At 41.8% G+C, this 17,002-nt stretch overlaps 1 protein-coding gene across 1 annotated transcript in view; it reads left to right on the forward strand.

Moving 5' to 3' along the window:
• The first annotated feature begins 743 nt into the window (after positions 1-743).
• LOC132816062 (protein SPMIP7) overlaps positions 744-17,002 on the forward strand; it is a 51,564-nt gene continuing 35,305 nt past the window's right edge. The window contains exons 1-3 of the mRNA XM_060825485.1: positions 744-1,138; positions 10,402-10,499; positions 10,620-10,696. Of these exons, the coding sequence (XP_060681468.1) occupies positions 772-1,138; positions 10,402-10,499; positions 10,620-10,696 (542 nt within the window). The 5' untranslated portion in view covers positions 744-771. The remainder of the gene's footprint in view (positions 1,139-10,401; positions 10,500-10,619; positions 10,697-17,002) is intronic.

Genomic DNA, 17,002 nt, shown 5'->3' on the forward strand with positions numbered 1-17,002 from the left:
AAGGCAATATTAAGCAGCCAGTCAGAGTCTGGCTCGGATAGGAAGCAGAGAAATTGCCGATTGTTGCCACAACACAAACAGGCAGCGGAGGTTTCCCAGTTATTTTGTGGTGGTCAGTTCTGTCTTTCTTTCTGTTTTAAATCTGGCGCTCACTAGCAGGGTCTAATTGCCAAATCTATTGCTAGCCCTGGGCTAACTTCTGCCTTGAGGATGGGGAGCTGTGGAGAAGGTCTACATGGTGGAAGTGCTGACTCAGATGGTTCAGGTTCAGGTTTAAGTGTTGGTTTAGGTGTAGGTTCAGGTTAAGGTTCAGGTTAAGGTTTAGGTTCGGGTTTAGGTGTAGGTTCAGGTTCAAGTTCAGGTTAAGGTTCTGGTTCAGGTTAAGGTTAAGGTTTAAGTTAAGGTTCAGGTTTAAGTTAAGGTTCAGGTTTAGGTTTAGGTGTAGGTTTAGGTTTAGGTTAAGGTTCAGGTATAGGTTCAGGTTTAGGTTTAGGTTCAAGTTCAGGTTTAGGCTCCTCTGGTGCTGTCGACAGTGTTTCCCTGGAGACACTGCCCTTTGTAGTCTCTGCTAGGTTTACACTGCCGGTGCTGGAGGCTGCTTTCTCTGTGGTGCCGGCTCCTTTATGATCTCGGCTCCGGCCTCTGTGATCTCGGTTGCCGAGCAGCGACAAGACGCGGCTCCCTGCCCCCCCTTCCCCGGGAGCCTCCCCACCCTGGGGCTGCCTCTCAGTGATGGCCCCCTCGGTCAGCCTGGCCCGGCCCTGGGCTGCCATGGCTCAGACGGTGATACCGTTCGTGAGGGGACCCGAGGACCGGCATTTCTTCACCAGTTTCCGGGAGCAGGACAACGCGGCGTTCGCCCGCTGGAGCCCGGACGCGGCGGCTCCCGAGGAGTTGTACCCGCTCGCCCCGCACCGGCATGAGGTGCAGCTGCTGGACTCCACGTCCGGCTTCATCAGCCCCGGAGCCAGCGCCGACAGCGGCACCAGCAGGATCCCCAACCTGGCGTTTCACAGAGAGCCGGGCGGCGAGTGCCGAGCACACACCGCCATCCCGGTGGCCGTGCAGGAGACAGGCGAGAGCCGCCTCTGGAACTCCAGATCCGTGTCCGCCGCTGCTATCCGAGCCAGAGTGGGAGGTACAAACTAGGAGCGGATCATGGGCATGGGAGAAGGGCTGGGCATTGGGGAGGAAGAGGGTTTGGACTTTGCGGGATGAGGAGGGATTGAGTATTGGGGTTGAGGAGGGATTGGGCATTGGGGAGGAGGAGGGATTGCCATTGAGGAGGAGGGACTGGGCATTGAGGAGGAGGGATTGGGCATTGGGGATAAAGAGGGTTTGGATTTTGCAGGATGAGGAGGGGTTGAGTATTGGGGTTTAGGAGGAGGAATTGGGCATTGGGGAGGAGGAGGGATTGGGCATTGGGGAGGAGGAGGGATTGGGCATTGGGGAGGAGGAGGGATTGGGCATTGGGGCTAAGGAGGGATTGGGCATTGGGGAGGAGGAGGGATTGGGCATTGGGGAGGAGGAGGGATTGGGCATTGGGACTAAGGAGGGATTGGGCATTGGGGAGGAGGAGGGATTTGGCATTGGGGTTAAGGAGAGGGATTGGGCATTGGGGCTAAAGAGGGATTGGGCATTGGGAAGGAGGTGGGATTGGGCATTGGGGAGGAGGAGGGATTGAGGATGAGGAGCGATTGGGCATTGAGGTTGATAGAAAATTGGGCATTTAGGGTGGTGGAGGGGCTGAGGAACTAAGAAGGGGAAGCGGGTAGGTATTGAGAAGGAGAAGATACTGAACATTTCAGAGGGGAATCAGCTGAGTGGTAAAAGTGGACTGGAACTGGATGCTGAATTCTGGTCCATCAACTGGAGTTGTGCTAAAGAAAATGATTATAGTGTTATGCAAATGTAGTTGTCACGTAGAATCCTAGCTTCTGTGCTTTTAATTTCAGACAAGTGAGGTGAATCCTGCTGGATCCAGTAAGAGTGCAGCATTAGGGTGTGTTGGGATGTTGTACCAACTCTGTTTGTGCCCTTTAGTGTTACAGTTCCATCTGTAGAAAGCAAGGATAAATGTAGGATGCTGCTTCCTCCAGTATAACAGAAATAAATGTCTTCAGGTTTGCAAGTGCTCTCAGTGTATCTTACTCTAAGACACTAAGCATCTCATATTCTTGCCACTGACATTGACTGACATTTCCTACCAACATTCTGGAGTCGCCGTTGTGCAAAATCTCACCAGATAAATCACAATTATAGTGGCTATGAGGATATGTATTCTGTGGTGAATGGTTCACTTTCTGAGTCCCCAAATTCTCTCACCACTACCAAGATACACATCTCATGGATGATGGAATACATTCTATTTGCCTGAATTGGTTCAATGTAACAAAACTTAAGAAACTTGAGACTTTTCTGACACCTAATTCGTATTCTATTCACCAACTTAAATATTAACTCTCTCCACAATGGGCACCCTCTGGTTGCAATGTGCACTATCTCCTGGAATCACTGCAACAAGCCACCAAGCTCTCTTTAGCAGTATCTCTGAAGGGTGATCTCCATCACCCAAGATGGATTACCTCAACTTTTCCCTCCCAAACCACACACCATTCTGACTTGGGTGGAAGTTCCTTGTGCATGGTCACAGCACAAGATGGAAGGGTTGTGGAGGAAGGGAACAGTCAAAGATTGAATCTAAGTTGAATTCTGGAGCAGCAGGATGTTCACCTCAAGTCAGTTCCACAGAGTTAGATCATAGGGAAAAGACAATTCAAGATGACATCATATGCAATGCTCAACAGGGATATCACATTCCTGCTTTAATTCCTGATTACTATTCGTCTGTGCAGTGATGTAGATTCATATAGTAACATCAACCAAAATACATATGCTTTGTCAGGGACAGGCTTTAATGTTATCTGCACCGTTTTTTGATACTTTATCTTTGTGATCACAGAAACTATAGTCATGAAATAGTTGAAATGGTTAGCTATTACTTTCCAAATATTTCACTCATCCCATCAGTTTGCAAGAATTGGCAAAAGTGAAGCAGTGGAATAACTGATGCTGATATGCAAAGAGACACCCTCACTCTAATTGCAACAAAAAACAGGCTGGTATTACATAAACAGAATTCAAAGCTGCTTGTGGCAGACATTTGGCTGGATGTTAAATCTCAACTTGGTGGGAACAGTATGCTCCACTAGTTTGCAGACAGCCACTCCAGTACTCTGCAGAGAACTGTTCTCCTTCAGTCATTTGCAGAGAGCTACTCCGTTCAGTGCATTTACCAGTGGCTTTTCCTAATTCAGTTACTTTATTATGATGTAACTTTTAGTTTTTCTCACCAATTAGTGTCAGGGAGTCGAGTGACAACTTGCATGGCACAACTGAAACTTGCATATTTAAATCTTGAGTTAAGATTCAGGAGCTAAAGAGAAAAAAAAGTAAGAGATGGTGTCAAGATTGAAAAGGCTGCACCTTCGTTCAGTGATGCCACCACAATATGATGTGAGCACTGCAAAAAGCATGAGATCCAGTGTTCCATAGTGATGGGAGCAAGGTGGCATGTTTGGTGGGAAGTGAGGTGAACAGCAACCAGACCCTGCAGTGCCATATTCCTGGATACAATCTCGGAAAAGACTCAATGATTCAAACAGGGCACGCAATGTAAGGTCAATGGTATATTGCTATCACCACAGTTGATAGTAATACTAGATAAGTCAGATCAGAGAGTGTAATATGGCTTGATAGATCTTGAGCTTTTATTTTAACAAGTTGTTTACCATAGTGGTCAGTCACTGAACATATTTATAAGAGGCTGCCAGTGTACTTTTAATGAAGTAACATTAAAGTTTACTGCACACAAAAGGAAAAATAATGAACTATTTACACAATGTAAGAACTACTTGTCATGGTCTTATTATAAATACCAGAAATAAAGATTCAATTGTTTTAGTCTCAACAATAAACTTATAGATTCTCAAACCTCAGTCACTCAGTTTCCACTGTTGGTTGGCACAGCTGCACTCAGTTTATTTCTGGCAAAAGTCTGCATTGATGTCTTCTCCAGTTAATGTATTTTCATGAGATCCTTAAACAAGCTGTTAACACAGCTCACTTACTTGCTAATGTGTTCTTGAAACTCATACATTCAGCAGCCTTGTAAATACTTTCCTATTTGCTACCATAAAACGTTCTGCTCCTGGAGTTTTTCTCTGACTAACATCTAAGTCACTCAGGACTTTGTTTCTTCTGCCATAACTGTTCTGGAGACATCTACATTGCACTGCTGCTCACATATCAGCCTTTTGTCTCTGAATGAACTGCTTCTTTCTGTGAAAAACATTCTACACTTACTCACCTCAAGGAAGGTTCTGTTTCTCTTTCTAAAATAACTTCCTTTCTGTATATGTTTCCTAGTGTCATAAAACATGGTGTTTAGGCAACCAATTATAATTTTTTTCTCTCTGCAGTTATTTTATAAAGCACTGAACTATTCACTTTTTATAAGCAGACGAATTTGAATGCAAGTAAACTAATTTCCAGAGAACTAGACATTGCTCACAGAACTCAAAACGAAAGTTGCACCTCTTAACTCTTATAGTACAGAAATGTAAAACAAACTTAATCTATACATGACCAACATCACCAAAAGTATAAATTGCTGGAGAAGCTCAGCAGGTCTGGTAGCATCAGAGTTAATGTTTCGGGTTGAGTGACCCTTCCTCAGAATCTCAAAAAAGCAATTTCTATTTTTATGTCTGATTTACAGCATCCACAGTTCTTTTGGTTTTTATTTAATCTATATATGGTTCTGTCCACTATAGAACCCAGAATTCCCAACAATAACAAGAATAACAATAAGTCGTGAACCTTTATCACAACATTAAGTTACATTCTGTGCGTGTCGCTCCAACTCTCACATTCCACCATCTCACACCTATTCCTTAAACTCATTTGTATTGCAATTACACTTTTCCTTCTCTGTCTATGCCCTTCCTCACATTCTCATTGGTCTGTCCACAGCTGGCATTCACACACCTCCTAACACATAAGATACCTGCCCCTCATCATCAGTGCAGGTTCATAGTTCCTTGAAAGTAAAGTCATAGGTAGATAGGACAGTGAAGATGGTGTTTAATATGCTTTCCTTTATTGGTCAGATCATTGAGTATAGGAGTTGGGAGGTCATGTTGCAGCTGTACTGGACATTGGTTAGGCCACTTTTGGAATATTGTGTGCAATTCTGGTCTCCCTTCTATTGAAATGATGTTATGAAACTTGAAAGGGTTCAGACAAGATTTACAAGGATGTTGCCAGGGTTGAAGGGTTTGAGCTGTAGGAAAGGCTAAATAGGCTCGGGGTGTTTTCCCTGGAGCATTGGAGGCTGAGGGGTGTGCTTATAGAGTTTTATAAAATCATGAGGGGCATGAATAAGATAAATAAGGTATTTTCCCTGGAGTGGATGAGTCCAGAATCAGAAGGCATAGGTTTTGGGTGAGAGGAAAAAGATATAAAAGGGACCTAAAGGGCAACTTCTTCATACAGAGAGTGTTGTGGAATGAGCTGCCAGAGGAAGTGGTGGAAGCTGGTACAATTACAATATCTAAAAGGTATCTGGATGAGTGCATGTATAGGAAGGGTTTGAAGGGATATTGGCCAAGTGCTGGCAAATGGGACTAGATTAATTTGGGATATCTGGTCAGCATGGACGTGTTGGACTGAAGGGTCTGTTTCCGTGCTGTACACCTCTGTGACTCTGTGACTCTAAATGCTTTCCATGCATCCATTCAACACATGCCATCACTCTCACTCATAGATCACTGATGGCAACAGTTCAGAACCCTGAAATATTATGGGTGCTTTTCGCCCTTAATTCCAACATGCATTTTTTTTAAGAGGACTGCTGCAAAAATTAAACGACTGTAGGTATAAACTCAGTGGCGGCCTAGCAAAAAAAGATTGTTTTTTGGACCAATGGGATATCTCACATGAAGGTGTAAAAGAAACTTCAAACACACTGAACTATGATCGCTTGTGACTACAAAAATAATGAAGGACAGACAACCGTTGCACAACACCTCCCTGCAGATTATGTTTTAAATTGCAAGCACATTTTGAACGTTTCTATTTGCAGATTACTGAAGGATAAAAGTTAACAGTCAGTTTCATTTCAACTGGACTGTGCTAATGGAACTGATTATTCTCTTGTGCGCCAGTCTGGCTTCAAGTGTTAGTGTGCTGTAAGCATGGCAGTCAAAGAACCGACCACTGGATACCCCTGTGTTGCAGGTAAAGAAAATATCTCACTCAGGGTGCTAAAAGTCAGCCAGCAGCCAATCAAAAGAAAAACAGGATAACAGAAGGTTTTTTTTTTCTGGCTTGCCCTGAATATTATAATTCAGTGCACAGTTAAAATAAAGAGTCTCAAACAAAATACAAAATTAAAGATCATGAAACTAACTGTTCAACTATTAATACCACTGTTCCCAGTAATACTTGCTGCAACATCCACAAAGTTCAACTATCTACACTTCATGAACAACTCAGTGACTGATTCAAATTGTTCTTAAATTATCTTTTTAGATTCATTTTGTTTTTCTAATCAGTGTGAACGAGTGCATGTGTGTATGCTTGTTACATAGAACATTGCAGCGCAGTACAGACCCTTTGATCCTCAATGTTGCACTGACCTGTGAAACCTATCTGAAGCCCGTCTAACCCACACTATTCCATTATCATCCATATATTTATCCAATGACCATTTAAATGCCCTTAAGGTTAGTGAGTCTACTACTTTTGCAGGCAGTGCATTCCACGCCCCTACTGCTCTCTGAGTAAAGAAACTACCTCTGACGTCTATCCTATATCTATCACCCCTCAATTTAAAGCTATTCCCCTTGTTCTGGTCGTCACCTTCCAAGGAAAAAGGCTCTCATCGTCCATCCTATCTAACCCTCTGATTATCCTATATCTCTCAATTATGTCACCTTTCAATCTTCTCTCTGACGAAACAGCTGCAAGTCCCTCAGTCTTTCCTCCTAAGAACTTCCCTCCATACTATGCAACATCCTAGTAAATCTCCTCTGCACCCTTTCCAGTGCTTTCACATCCTTCCAAGAATGTGTGACCAGACCTGTACGCAATATTCCAAGTGCGGCCGCACCAGAGTTTTGTATAGCTGCAGCATGACCTCGTGGCTCTGAAACTCAATCCCTCTGCCAATAAAAGCGAATGTACCGTAAGCCTTCTTAACAACCCTATCAACCTAGTTGGCAACTTTCATGGATCGATGTACATGGATACTGAGATCTCTGCTCATCTACACTACCAAGAATCTTACCATTAGTCCAGTACTCTTTATTCCTATTGCTCCTTCCAAAGTGAATCACCTTACACTTTTCCATATTAAACTCCATTTGCCACTTCTCAGACCAGCTCTGCGGCTTATCTGTGTCCCTCTGTAACCTGCAACATCCTTCAGCATTATCCACAACTCTACTGATCTTAGTGTCATTCACAAATTTACTAACCCATCCTCTACCCCTTCATCGACGTCATTTATTAAAATGACAAATAGCAGTGGCCCAAAACAGATCCTTGTAGTACACCATTAGTAGCGGAACTCCAGGATGGACATTTCCCATCAACCACCACTCTCTGTCTTCATTCAGCCAGTCAATTTCTATCCAAACCACTAAACCACCCTCAATCTCTGGAGGAGGCCAAGATGGAGAATCTACTCAGCACTTCTGGCTAAAGATGAATGCAAATGTTCACACCTTGACTTTTGCCGCTGTTAAAGTCACAAATGTTCCACTTCATACAAGTGTGAAGAAAAGGAAGTGTAAAGATTTGTTGTTGCATAGGGATGTGTTGCGTATTGTTAGACAGTTTACTTTGCTTTCTATATGCGAACGACGTAAATACTAATCTCTCCTGCCTTGCCCATTCCTGAATAGTAAATAGTCATTTGTGTTTTGTAGTAATGAAAAGAATCAGGGATTGACAATGAGCAACAAGAAGCTGTGAAAAGGAGGCTTGGTTGTTTACAGACTGCTCCATGACAGTTGCAAAATAAGGAGGGCAATAAAAGTGGTTGTTAGATGGTGGACTTTTGGAAGTAAACCTCACAATGGTGAGTGTATCCTGCCAATAATGTACAAAAAGGGAGGCAGATTACCTGCATCACATTCCTCCATTTCCTTACCTTCTTATCTTCCTCCTCCTTATTGGAATCATCTGAAGAGGCTCTGTGATGCCCGTGAAAATCCAAACCTTGCCATTGTGCAGTGCTGTCTGGAGATGAAGACGTGTTCATACTGCAGGAGCCTTCAGATGTGTCCTGACATTTGGAACTACATCTTCAGTATGTTCGATGACGCAAATGGTGGTCATTCAGCACTCATTGTATTGCTGTGGTGCTGCATTCCCTGCATTTCTAAGAGATGCTATTGGTTTAAAAAGGTAAGTATCATCTCCAAACAAACAGCTGGCAAAGCTGTTTATAGAGTAACAACATGAAGAAGGTTGTTTGCCAGGTATCTTGCATACACTTGCACAAAGTTTGCAATGTGGCTGTACACCAGAGGAAACCCTCCCAATTAATGAACATTCGAGGTGATTTCTTGGCAGTGGTGTGCCATTGATTAAGCCTGCCATCTGCAGACAAATTTGATGTAATTTTGTACCCTGGCAAATCAACAATCAGTCTTGTGTTTTATTGTGTACTGCCAACTGTAAAATGCTGCATATTTTTCTGGACGATCTGGAGGCAAAAATGTTGAGCAAATGATAAATCTGACTGCCATGGGTAAAACGTATCCCTCAGTTTCAGATGGCACAGATTTTGTTACTAGGGGCCATGAATGTTTGCTACCTGCTGACACAAGACACTGAGCCTCCTGGGACACTGGTGTTCTGACATGTTGACAAAGTTTGGCTTCTGTCTATGGAACATATGTCCAGACTGTGCTCTCCAGTGAGCCACAATTGTCTGCAGCTCCCTCTGGCTGCAGGCTGCTGCTGGTGCAAGTCAAAGTGAGACCACTGGTTACCTTGGCCCTCACTGGAAGCTCAAAGTTACACTACACAAGCTCCAGGCATGTGGTGGAATAAACCAAATGCCACAGTGGGACCAATGCCTTTGAACTTTGGCAGTGTTAATGACAATGAACTAAATTATGTAAGATAACGTTCCAGCAGAAATACTTTGAATGAACCTTTTCATATGTGTGCAGTTAAATGCAGTGTGTTTGAATGTTGAAGGTAGCAGATTGCAGGAGGCTTCATGAAATAGTTGCACTTTTTCACAATTTCAACCTCCCACCATAACCCATGCACTGCCTTGTTAAAATTCCCCTCATGTTCCCATGTTGCTTGGGGGATACTTGGTCCACTAGCTTCAGCATTCACTTCATTCACTGTTATTACAAACCAACAGTAGTGTTTACAATCTGCAAGATTCACTGTAGTAGCTCACCCAGGTCTCTTAGGCAGCACTTTCCGAGCCCAGAACCTGAAAAGGCAGGGGCAGCAGATACATGGGACCAAGTTCCTCTCCCAAGCCACACAACACGCCATCCAGACTTGGAACTACATGATTTGACTAGATTCCCTATAGTGTGGAAACAGGCCCTTCAGCCCAACAGTCCACATCAACCCTCCAAAGACTAACCCACCCAGATCCATTTCCTTCTGACTAACACATCGAACACTATGGGCAATTTAGCACAGCCAATTCACCTGACCTGCACATCTTTGGACTGTGGGAGGAAACCCATGCAAACATAGAGACAATGTGCAAACTGCACACAGACAGTCACCCAAGGTTGGAATCAAACCTGGGACCCTGGTGCTGTGAGGCAGCCACGCTAACCACTGAGCCACAGTGCCACCCCATTGCCCAGTGTTTCCAGCAGGCTTTACCTCTGTTTCACTTATCCAGTAGTGATTCAGCTGACAAGACTAGAATAATTTTGCTGAGGGCAGAGAGAGGATGAGATGAAAAAATAAAAAGAGAATATTGTTACAGCAGCAGTAAATAGTGAATTTGTGAATATTGTGGAATTTAGTTTCATTATATTTGGGATCGGAACTTGATTATAACAAACTTTAAATCAGGTAGTTCAGTTGATCAGTTAGGTTACATAGCCATAGTAAATTGCGTTTGACCTGACAAAGCATTTGGTTAATGGCTTGATGATCCTTTTTAATTCCATTCTTCCTTAACAGGAAAGTTAACATACTGGTTAATGACTGTGAATCACTACTTCTACTAATTTAATCTGTAAAATGCTTTCAATAGCATTCATTGTCAGTGAACTGAACTGAGTGCGATAATGACATATAAAGTGGAGAACTACTGATTGAAGTAAAATATATTTTTTTAAGGTTGGACAAGTCCAGTTCGAGTGACCCCAGCACCGCACTCAGCTCCCAGTTCTCTCAAAACTCATAATTTTAACTTCAATGTGGATTCTCCAGGTCAGGTATGACCAGTAAATGCAAAGTTTACTTTTTTGTTTGAATTTCAATCTATAATTAATCATGTAGTTTTTAATCCTTGTCTTTTATATTGTAAAATATGCAGTATCTGTATTATATCACAGCCTTCATATGATGGAACATCTGAAATTACAAGAGATGCAAAAGCAAGAAAATATATGTACTCAACCAGCATCCAGAGGTGAGGAACTGACAAGCTATGACAATAAATGCTGCCAAATTACTAGACCAAATTTGACAGTTCATTTTATAAGATTGCCTGACTCTTTAATTTATGTATAGGCTTTTATTCAGGAATATCTAGCGGCATTGTGCACAGTTGTATTTTAAAAACATAGTTTTAAAAGCTTTTAGTTCTTCTGCAGATTTTCAGCCCAAATTATATTCACTTAGATTAGTGATATGATTATTTCAAAGTACATCTTCTTTTTACACTGATCATTACAGTCTTCATAGGCTGGCTATCATAAAAAGTCATGATTTGGAGATGCTGGTGTTGGACTAGGGTGCACAAAGTTAAAAATCACACAACACCAGGTTATAGTCCAACAGGTTTATTTGGAAGCACTAGCTTTCAGAGCACTGCTCCTTACCACCTGATGAAGGATAAGGAGCAGCGCTGCAAAAGCTAGTGCTTCCAAGTAAACCTGTTGGACTATAACCTGGGGGGGGGGGGGGTGATTTTTAACATAAAAAGGTGGCGGTAGAGTTTCCATATCATTACATAAATAATACCAATGTAATAGAGAAGTGCTCGAATTACTGTAAGGGATGGGAGTGCTTTAAAATTCTAATGCAGCCCAAAATACATAGCTTCATATTTTCCACAACCTTATACGTTGGATTAAGATTAAATTTATAAAGTCCACAAAGTCCCAGGTAAAAACTCAGATTCTGCTGATAGCACTGCTGAAGGAAGGCTCTTCAATTTCTGTTGATTTCCTTAGTTTTATAAACCAGACAGTTTTGTTTTCAAGTTTTTAATTTAAAAAATGTTCTCATTTATCAAGAAACCCACTTCATAATTCCAACACAGAGAGTGCTAGAGAGACTCAGCAGGTCTGTCAGCATCTGGAGAGAGAAACGTAACTTTTCTCATCCTGTATAACTTTTCTTCAGATCCATTTCATATGAAATTGAAGGTAAATGATTCATTGAACCATGCCTTTAGTGTTGCTGCCTGAAAATCTTAGAAGTCTCTCCCCTGTGGCATTGTGGGTACCTCCACACATGAACGACAATGGTTCAAGAAGGCTGTTCACCACCACCTTCTCAAAGGCAGCTAGAGAGGCGAACTAAATGCTGGGCTAACCAGTGATGCTCACATCCCTTGAATGGATTCTCAAAAGCCTCAATGTTTTATAATTTATATAAGTATCTTGGATGAAGGGACCACAGTTGTCACCCAAATTTACTGATAACACCGAAAGATAGGTAGCAAAGTAAGTTGTGAGGGGAAGTAAGGAGGTAGCTAAGGGATAGTGATAGGTTAACTGAGTAAGCAAAGATCTGGCAAATCAAGTGTAATGTGGGAAAATGTGAACTTGCTCATTTGGGCAGAACAAATAAAAACCTAACATTTTATTTAAATAGTGAGACATTGCAGAGTTCTCAGATGCATAGGGAACTGGATGTTCTACGGCAAAAGGTTAGTATGCATGTTTAGCAAGTAATTATGACAGCTAATAGAATGTTACTTGTAAGTATGAGGGAAGAGAACACCAAATTAGGGATGTTATGCTTCAATTATAGAGGGGATTAGTGAGACTGTATCTGGTATGGTCTCCTAATTAAGTGGAGCATATAAATGCTTTGGAGACCTCTCAGAGAAGGTTTACAAGGCCAATGCCTGGAATGGATGGGTTGTGTTGCAAGTAATGGCTAGACAGGCTTGGCTTGTATGTACTGGAGTGGGTGATGACTTGATCGAATCAAATGAGATCCTGAATGCTTTGACAGGGTTCATGCAAAAAGGTTGTTTTCTTTTATAGGAGAATCTCAAATCAGAAGTCCCTGTTTAAAAATAAGAAATTGTCATTTAGATTAGATTATATCCTACAGTGTAGAAACAGGTCCTTCGGCTCAACCAGTCCACACCACCCCTCCGAAGAGTAACCCACCCAGACCCATTTCCCTCTGACTGATGCACCTAACACTATGGGCAAATTAGCATGGCCATTTTACCTGACCTGCACATCTTTGGACTGTGGGAGGAAACCGGCACACCAGGAGGAGACCCACGCAGACACGGGGAGAATGTGCAAACTCCACACAGACAGTCACCTGAGGCTGGACCCTGCTGCTAACCACTGACCCACCATGCCACCCCAGGCAGAGATGAGAAGGTTTTTTTTTCTCAGAGGTTTGTAAGATTTGGGAATCGCCTTCACCAAAAGGTGGGGAAAACATAGTCCTTGAATGTTTTTAAGGCAGTGGCAAGTAGGTTATTGATATAAAAATGGAGAGATGAGAATGTAGAGTAATCAGATCAGAAAGATGGAGCATGCTTAAGGGGCTAAATGGTCCATTCCCGTTCCTGTTTCTAATTTGTACGTTTGATATGTTCATGAAATGTCAAAGAAGTTTTGGATATCCAAGTATGCCACATGTATAGGTTACCCATTAATCAATGTGCTTCTTTCTTACTTAAATAACTCCAATAGACTTGTCAAACATGATTTCCTTTCACAGAGTCATGTTGACTCTGCCTGACCATGTTAAGCTTTTTAAATGACTTGCTGTTACATTTTTAATGACAGTTCTAGAGTTTTTCCCAATGACGTGTTTTAGGCTAACTGGCTTATAGTTCCTTGCTTTCAATTGTTCTCGTTTCTTGAATAGACATGGAACATTTGTGAATTTTCAATTCGCTGGAATCTTTTCAGAATCTAGGGAAGTCTGGATCGTTATGACCAATGCATCCATTACCTCTACAGCTACAACCACTTCATTATGACCAATGCATCCATTACCTCTACAGCTACAACCACTTCATTATGACCAATGCATCCATTACCTCTACAGCTACAACCACTTCATTATGACCAATGCATCCATTACCTCTACAGCTACAACCACTTCATTATGACCAATGCATCCATTACCTCTACAGCTACAACCACTTCATTATGACCAATGCATCCATTACCTCTACAGCTACAACCACTTCATTATGACCAATGCATCCATTACCTCTACAGCTACAACCACTTCATTATGACCAATGCATCCATTACCTCTACAGCTACAACCACTTCATTATGACCAATGCATCCATTACCTCTACAGCTACAACCACTTCATTATGACATGACCTCTTTTAAGATGCAGGGAATCAGATCCTGGGTACATCTCAGCCTTTAGTTCAGGTAGGACATGTACTGTTTCTGATTAGAGATTCAGTCCACAGGTAAAGAGAGACATATGATATTATGGGTCAACCGACTTTCTCCTGTTGTTCTGTCAGTCAGATACATCACTTCTGCACAGTAGGAAAGCAATGTGAAACCATTTTACAGTTTGAAGCTCTGAGTAGATTCCTTGAAATCTAACCTGGTCTCAGCTGCCACTTCAAAGCACTACTGAAGTAAATGTTGCACTGCTGGACAGGCAGTTGTTTTGGATAAGACATTGCAATAATGATAGTACCTTTAACATACTAAAGCTTCCCAAGGTGCCAATTTACATTGTTATCAAACACATTTTGTTACAGCAATGGGAGACATTAGGACAGATGGCAAAAATGTGGCCAGCATTTAGTGCCTGTTCCTATCGCCCTTGAGAAGCTGGTAATGAGCTGTCTTCTTAAACCACTGCAGTTCACATGCTGCGGGTACACTCACAATGACATGAGGGAGGGAATTCCCGGATTTTGACCGAGCAATACTGAAGGAATCAGAGCAGGACTTATACACCTAATGGTAAGGTCCTAGGGAGTGTTGCTGAACAAAGAGACCTTGGAGTGCAGGTTCATATCTCCTTGAAAGTAGAGTTGCAGGTAGATAGGATAGTGAAGAAGGCGTTTGGCAAGCTTTCCTTTATTGGACAGAGAATTGAGTACAGCAGTTGGGAGGTTATGTTGCGGCTGTACATGACATTGGTTAGGCCACTTTTAGAATATTGTGTGCAAGCCTGATCTCCCTCCTATAGAAAGGATGTTGTGAAACTTGAAAGGGTTCAGAAAAGATTTACAAGAATGTTGCCAAGGTTGGAGGATTTGAGCTACAGTGAGAGGCTTAATAGGCTGGGGCTGTTTTCCTTGGCGCATCAGAGGCAGAAGGAAGACCTTATAGAGGTTTGTAAAATCATGAGGGGCATGGATAGGATAAAATAGACAAGATCTTATCCCTGGGTTGGGGGAGTCCAGAATTAGAGGGCATAGGTTTAGATTGAGGGGGGCGGGAAAGGTTTAAAAGGGATCTAAGGGGCAACGTTTTCACGCAGAGGATGGTGCATGTTTGGAATGAGCTGCCAGAGGAAATGGTGGAGACTGGTACAATTGGATGGACATATGAATAGGAAGGTTTTACAGGGATATGAGCAAGTGCTGACAAAATGGGACTAGATTAGGTTGGGATGTCTGGTCGGCATGGACGAGTTGGACCAAAGGGTCTGTTTCCGTGCTGTACATCTCTATGACAGTATGAATGGCAATATATATCCAAGTCAGGAAGATGAGTGGCTTGGAAGGAAATTTGCAGATGGTGATATTTTCATTTATCTGCTGCCCTTTTCCTTCAGAGTGGGAATAGTCGGGGGTTAGGAAGGTTCCGGCACTGATCCCTGTGACGTATTACTTTTTGTATTGCCAACAAGAAAATGACCCATTTAGCCAACTGTTTATTTCCTATTAGTTGGCCAGACTTCTATCCATGCCAGTATGTTACCCCACAGCATAAACGTTTATTTTCTACAATAACTTTGATGTTGCATCTTTTCAAATATCTTCTGGAAATCTGCATCCCGTGGTCTGCTATATCTACTGGACAGGCTGTTTCTTCAAAGGACTCCAATAATTTGGGTAAACGTGATTTTCCTTTCTCAAAGCCATGTTGATTCTGCGTGATCACATTGATTTTTTTTTCTAAGTGCCCTCCTATAATATCTTAATAATAACTTACAACATTTCTCTATGACAAATGTCAAAGCCAGCTAGCCTGTAATTTCCTGCTTTTTGAATAAAGGAGTTGCATTCTTTACATTTTATCTTAAAATCTAATGGAGCCTTTCTTGGGAAGTTTGTAAAAGTAAAATTATTGGACCAACTATCTCACTAGCCATACCTTTTAAACCTAAGGATGAACTCCAGCAAGACCCTAGGACTTGTCAACTTGCTACTCCAACAATTTGCTCAGCACCATTTCCCAGGTGATCATAATTTTCTTGTGTTCTTTTCTTCATCCCATTTCCTCATATACAATTATTTTTTATATGTTACTTAAATGTTATCCAAGTGAGGATTGATGCAAAATGCTTATTTCATTCATTTGCTATCTCCTTATTTTCCCTTATTGATTAACCCAATTCACTTTATATATGACCGATATGCACTTAGTGAACTCTCTTCTCTTTAAAAGTATCTATAAAATCTCTTAATATCTGGTTTAACTTTTTGAGCTCACTTTCACCATTCTCTAATTTTTTTTCCCCATATTGATCAGTCATTCTTTCCTGTTTTCATATGCTGTCTATCCTTCTGTCATGTTGTCCGTCTTTGCCCAATGAATGCCTTTTCTTCAACTGAAAACAATAATTGCTGGACATCACAGTGAGTCAGGCAGCATCCATGGTGAGAAAACAAGCTAATGTTTCAAGTCTAGATGACTCTTCTTCCCCTTTTAGCTCTGATGAAGAGTCATCTAGAGTCAAAACGTTAGCTTGCTCTCTCTCCATGGAGGCTGCCTACCCCACTGTGATCTCCAGCATATTTGTCTTTAGTTCAGATTCCAGCATCTGCAGTAATTTGCTCTTCACTATTTTTAACTATTTTAGTTAGCTATGGATCATAGGTCCTCCCCATGGATTTGTTCTTTCTTGTTTAAGTCTATCTATTCTATGTAAGCTCAGATATCCCCATAAATGTCTGTCACTGCTTCTCCATGACCTATCCCTTAACCTAATTTGTCAGTTCAGTTTAGCTGTCTTTGCTTTCATGACCTCATAATTTACCTTATTTCTGTTTTGAATTCGAGTCTTGGACTCACTGAAATTGAATGTAAAATGCAGTCATATTATTATCACTGCTACTTAGAGGCATGTCACAAGAAGGTCTTTAATTAATCTTACCTCATTGCACAATACGACTTCTGGTACGGACTATTGTCTGATTGGTTTCAGAATGTGCTATTCAAAACAATAATCGTGAAAACACTGGACAAATTTCTCATCTAAGTTACCAGTTGTTCACAGTCTAAATGTAGATTAAAATCCTCATGGTTTTTCCTGTACCACTGTTACAAGCTCCCATTCTTTGTTTTTTGATATTCCA

This window comes from Hemiscyllium ocellatum, chromosome 5, assembly GCF_020745735.1.
Source record: "Hemiscyllium ocellatum isolate sHemOce1 chromosome 5, sHemOce1.pat.X.cur, whole genome shotgun sequence".
In the NCBI taxonomy this organism is placed as follows: Eukaryota; Metazoa; Chordata; class Chondrichthyes; order Orectolobiformes; family Hemiscylliidae; genus Hemiscyllium; species Hemiscyllium ocellatum.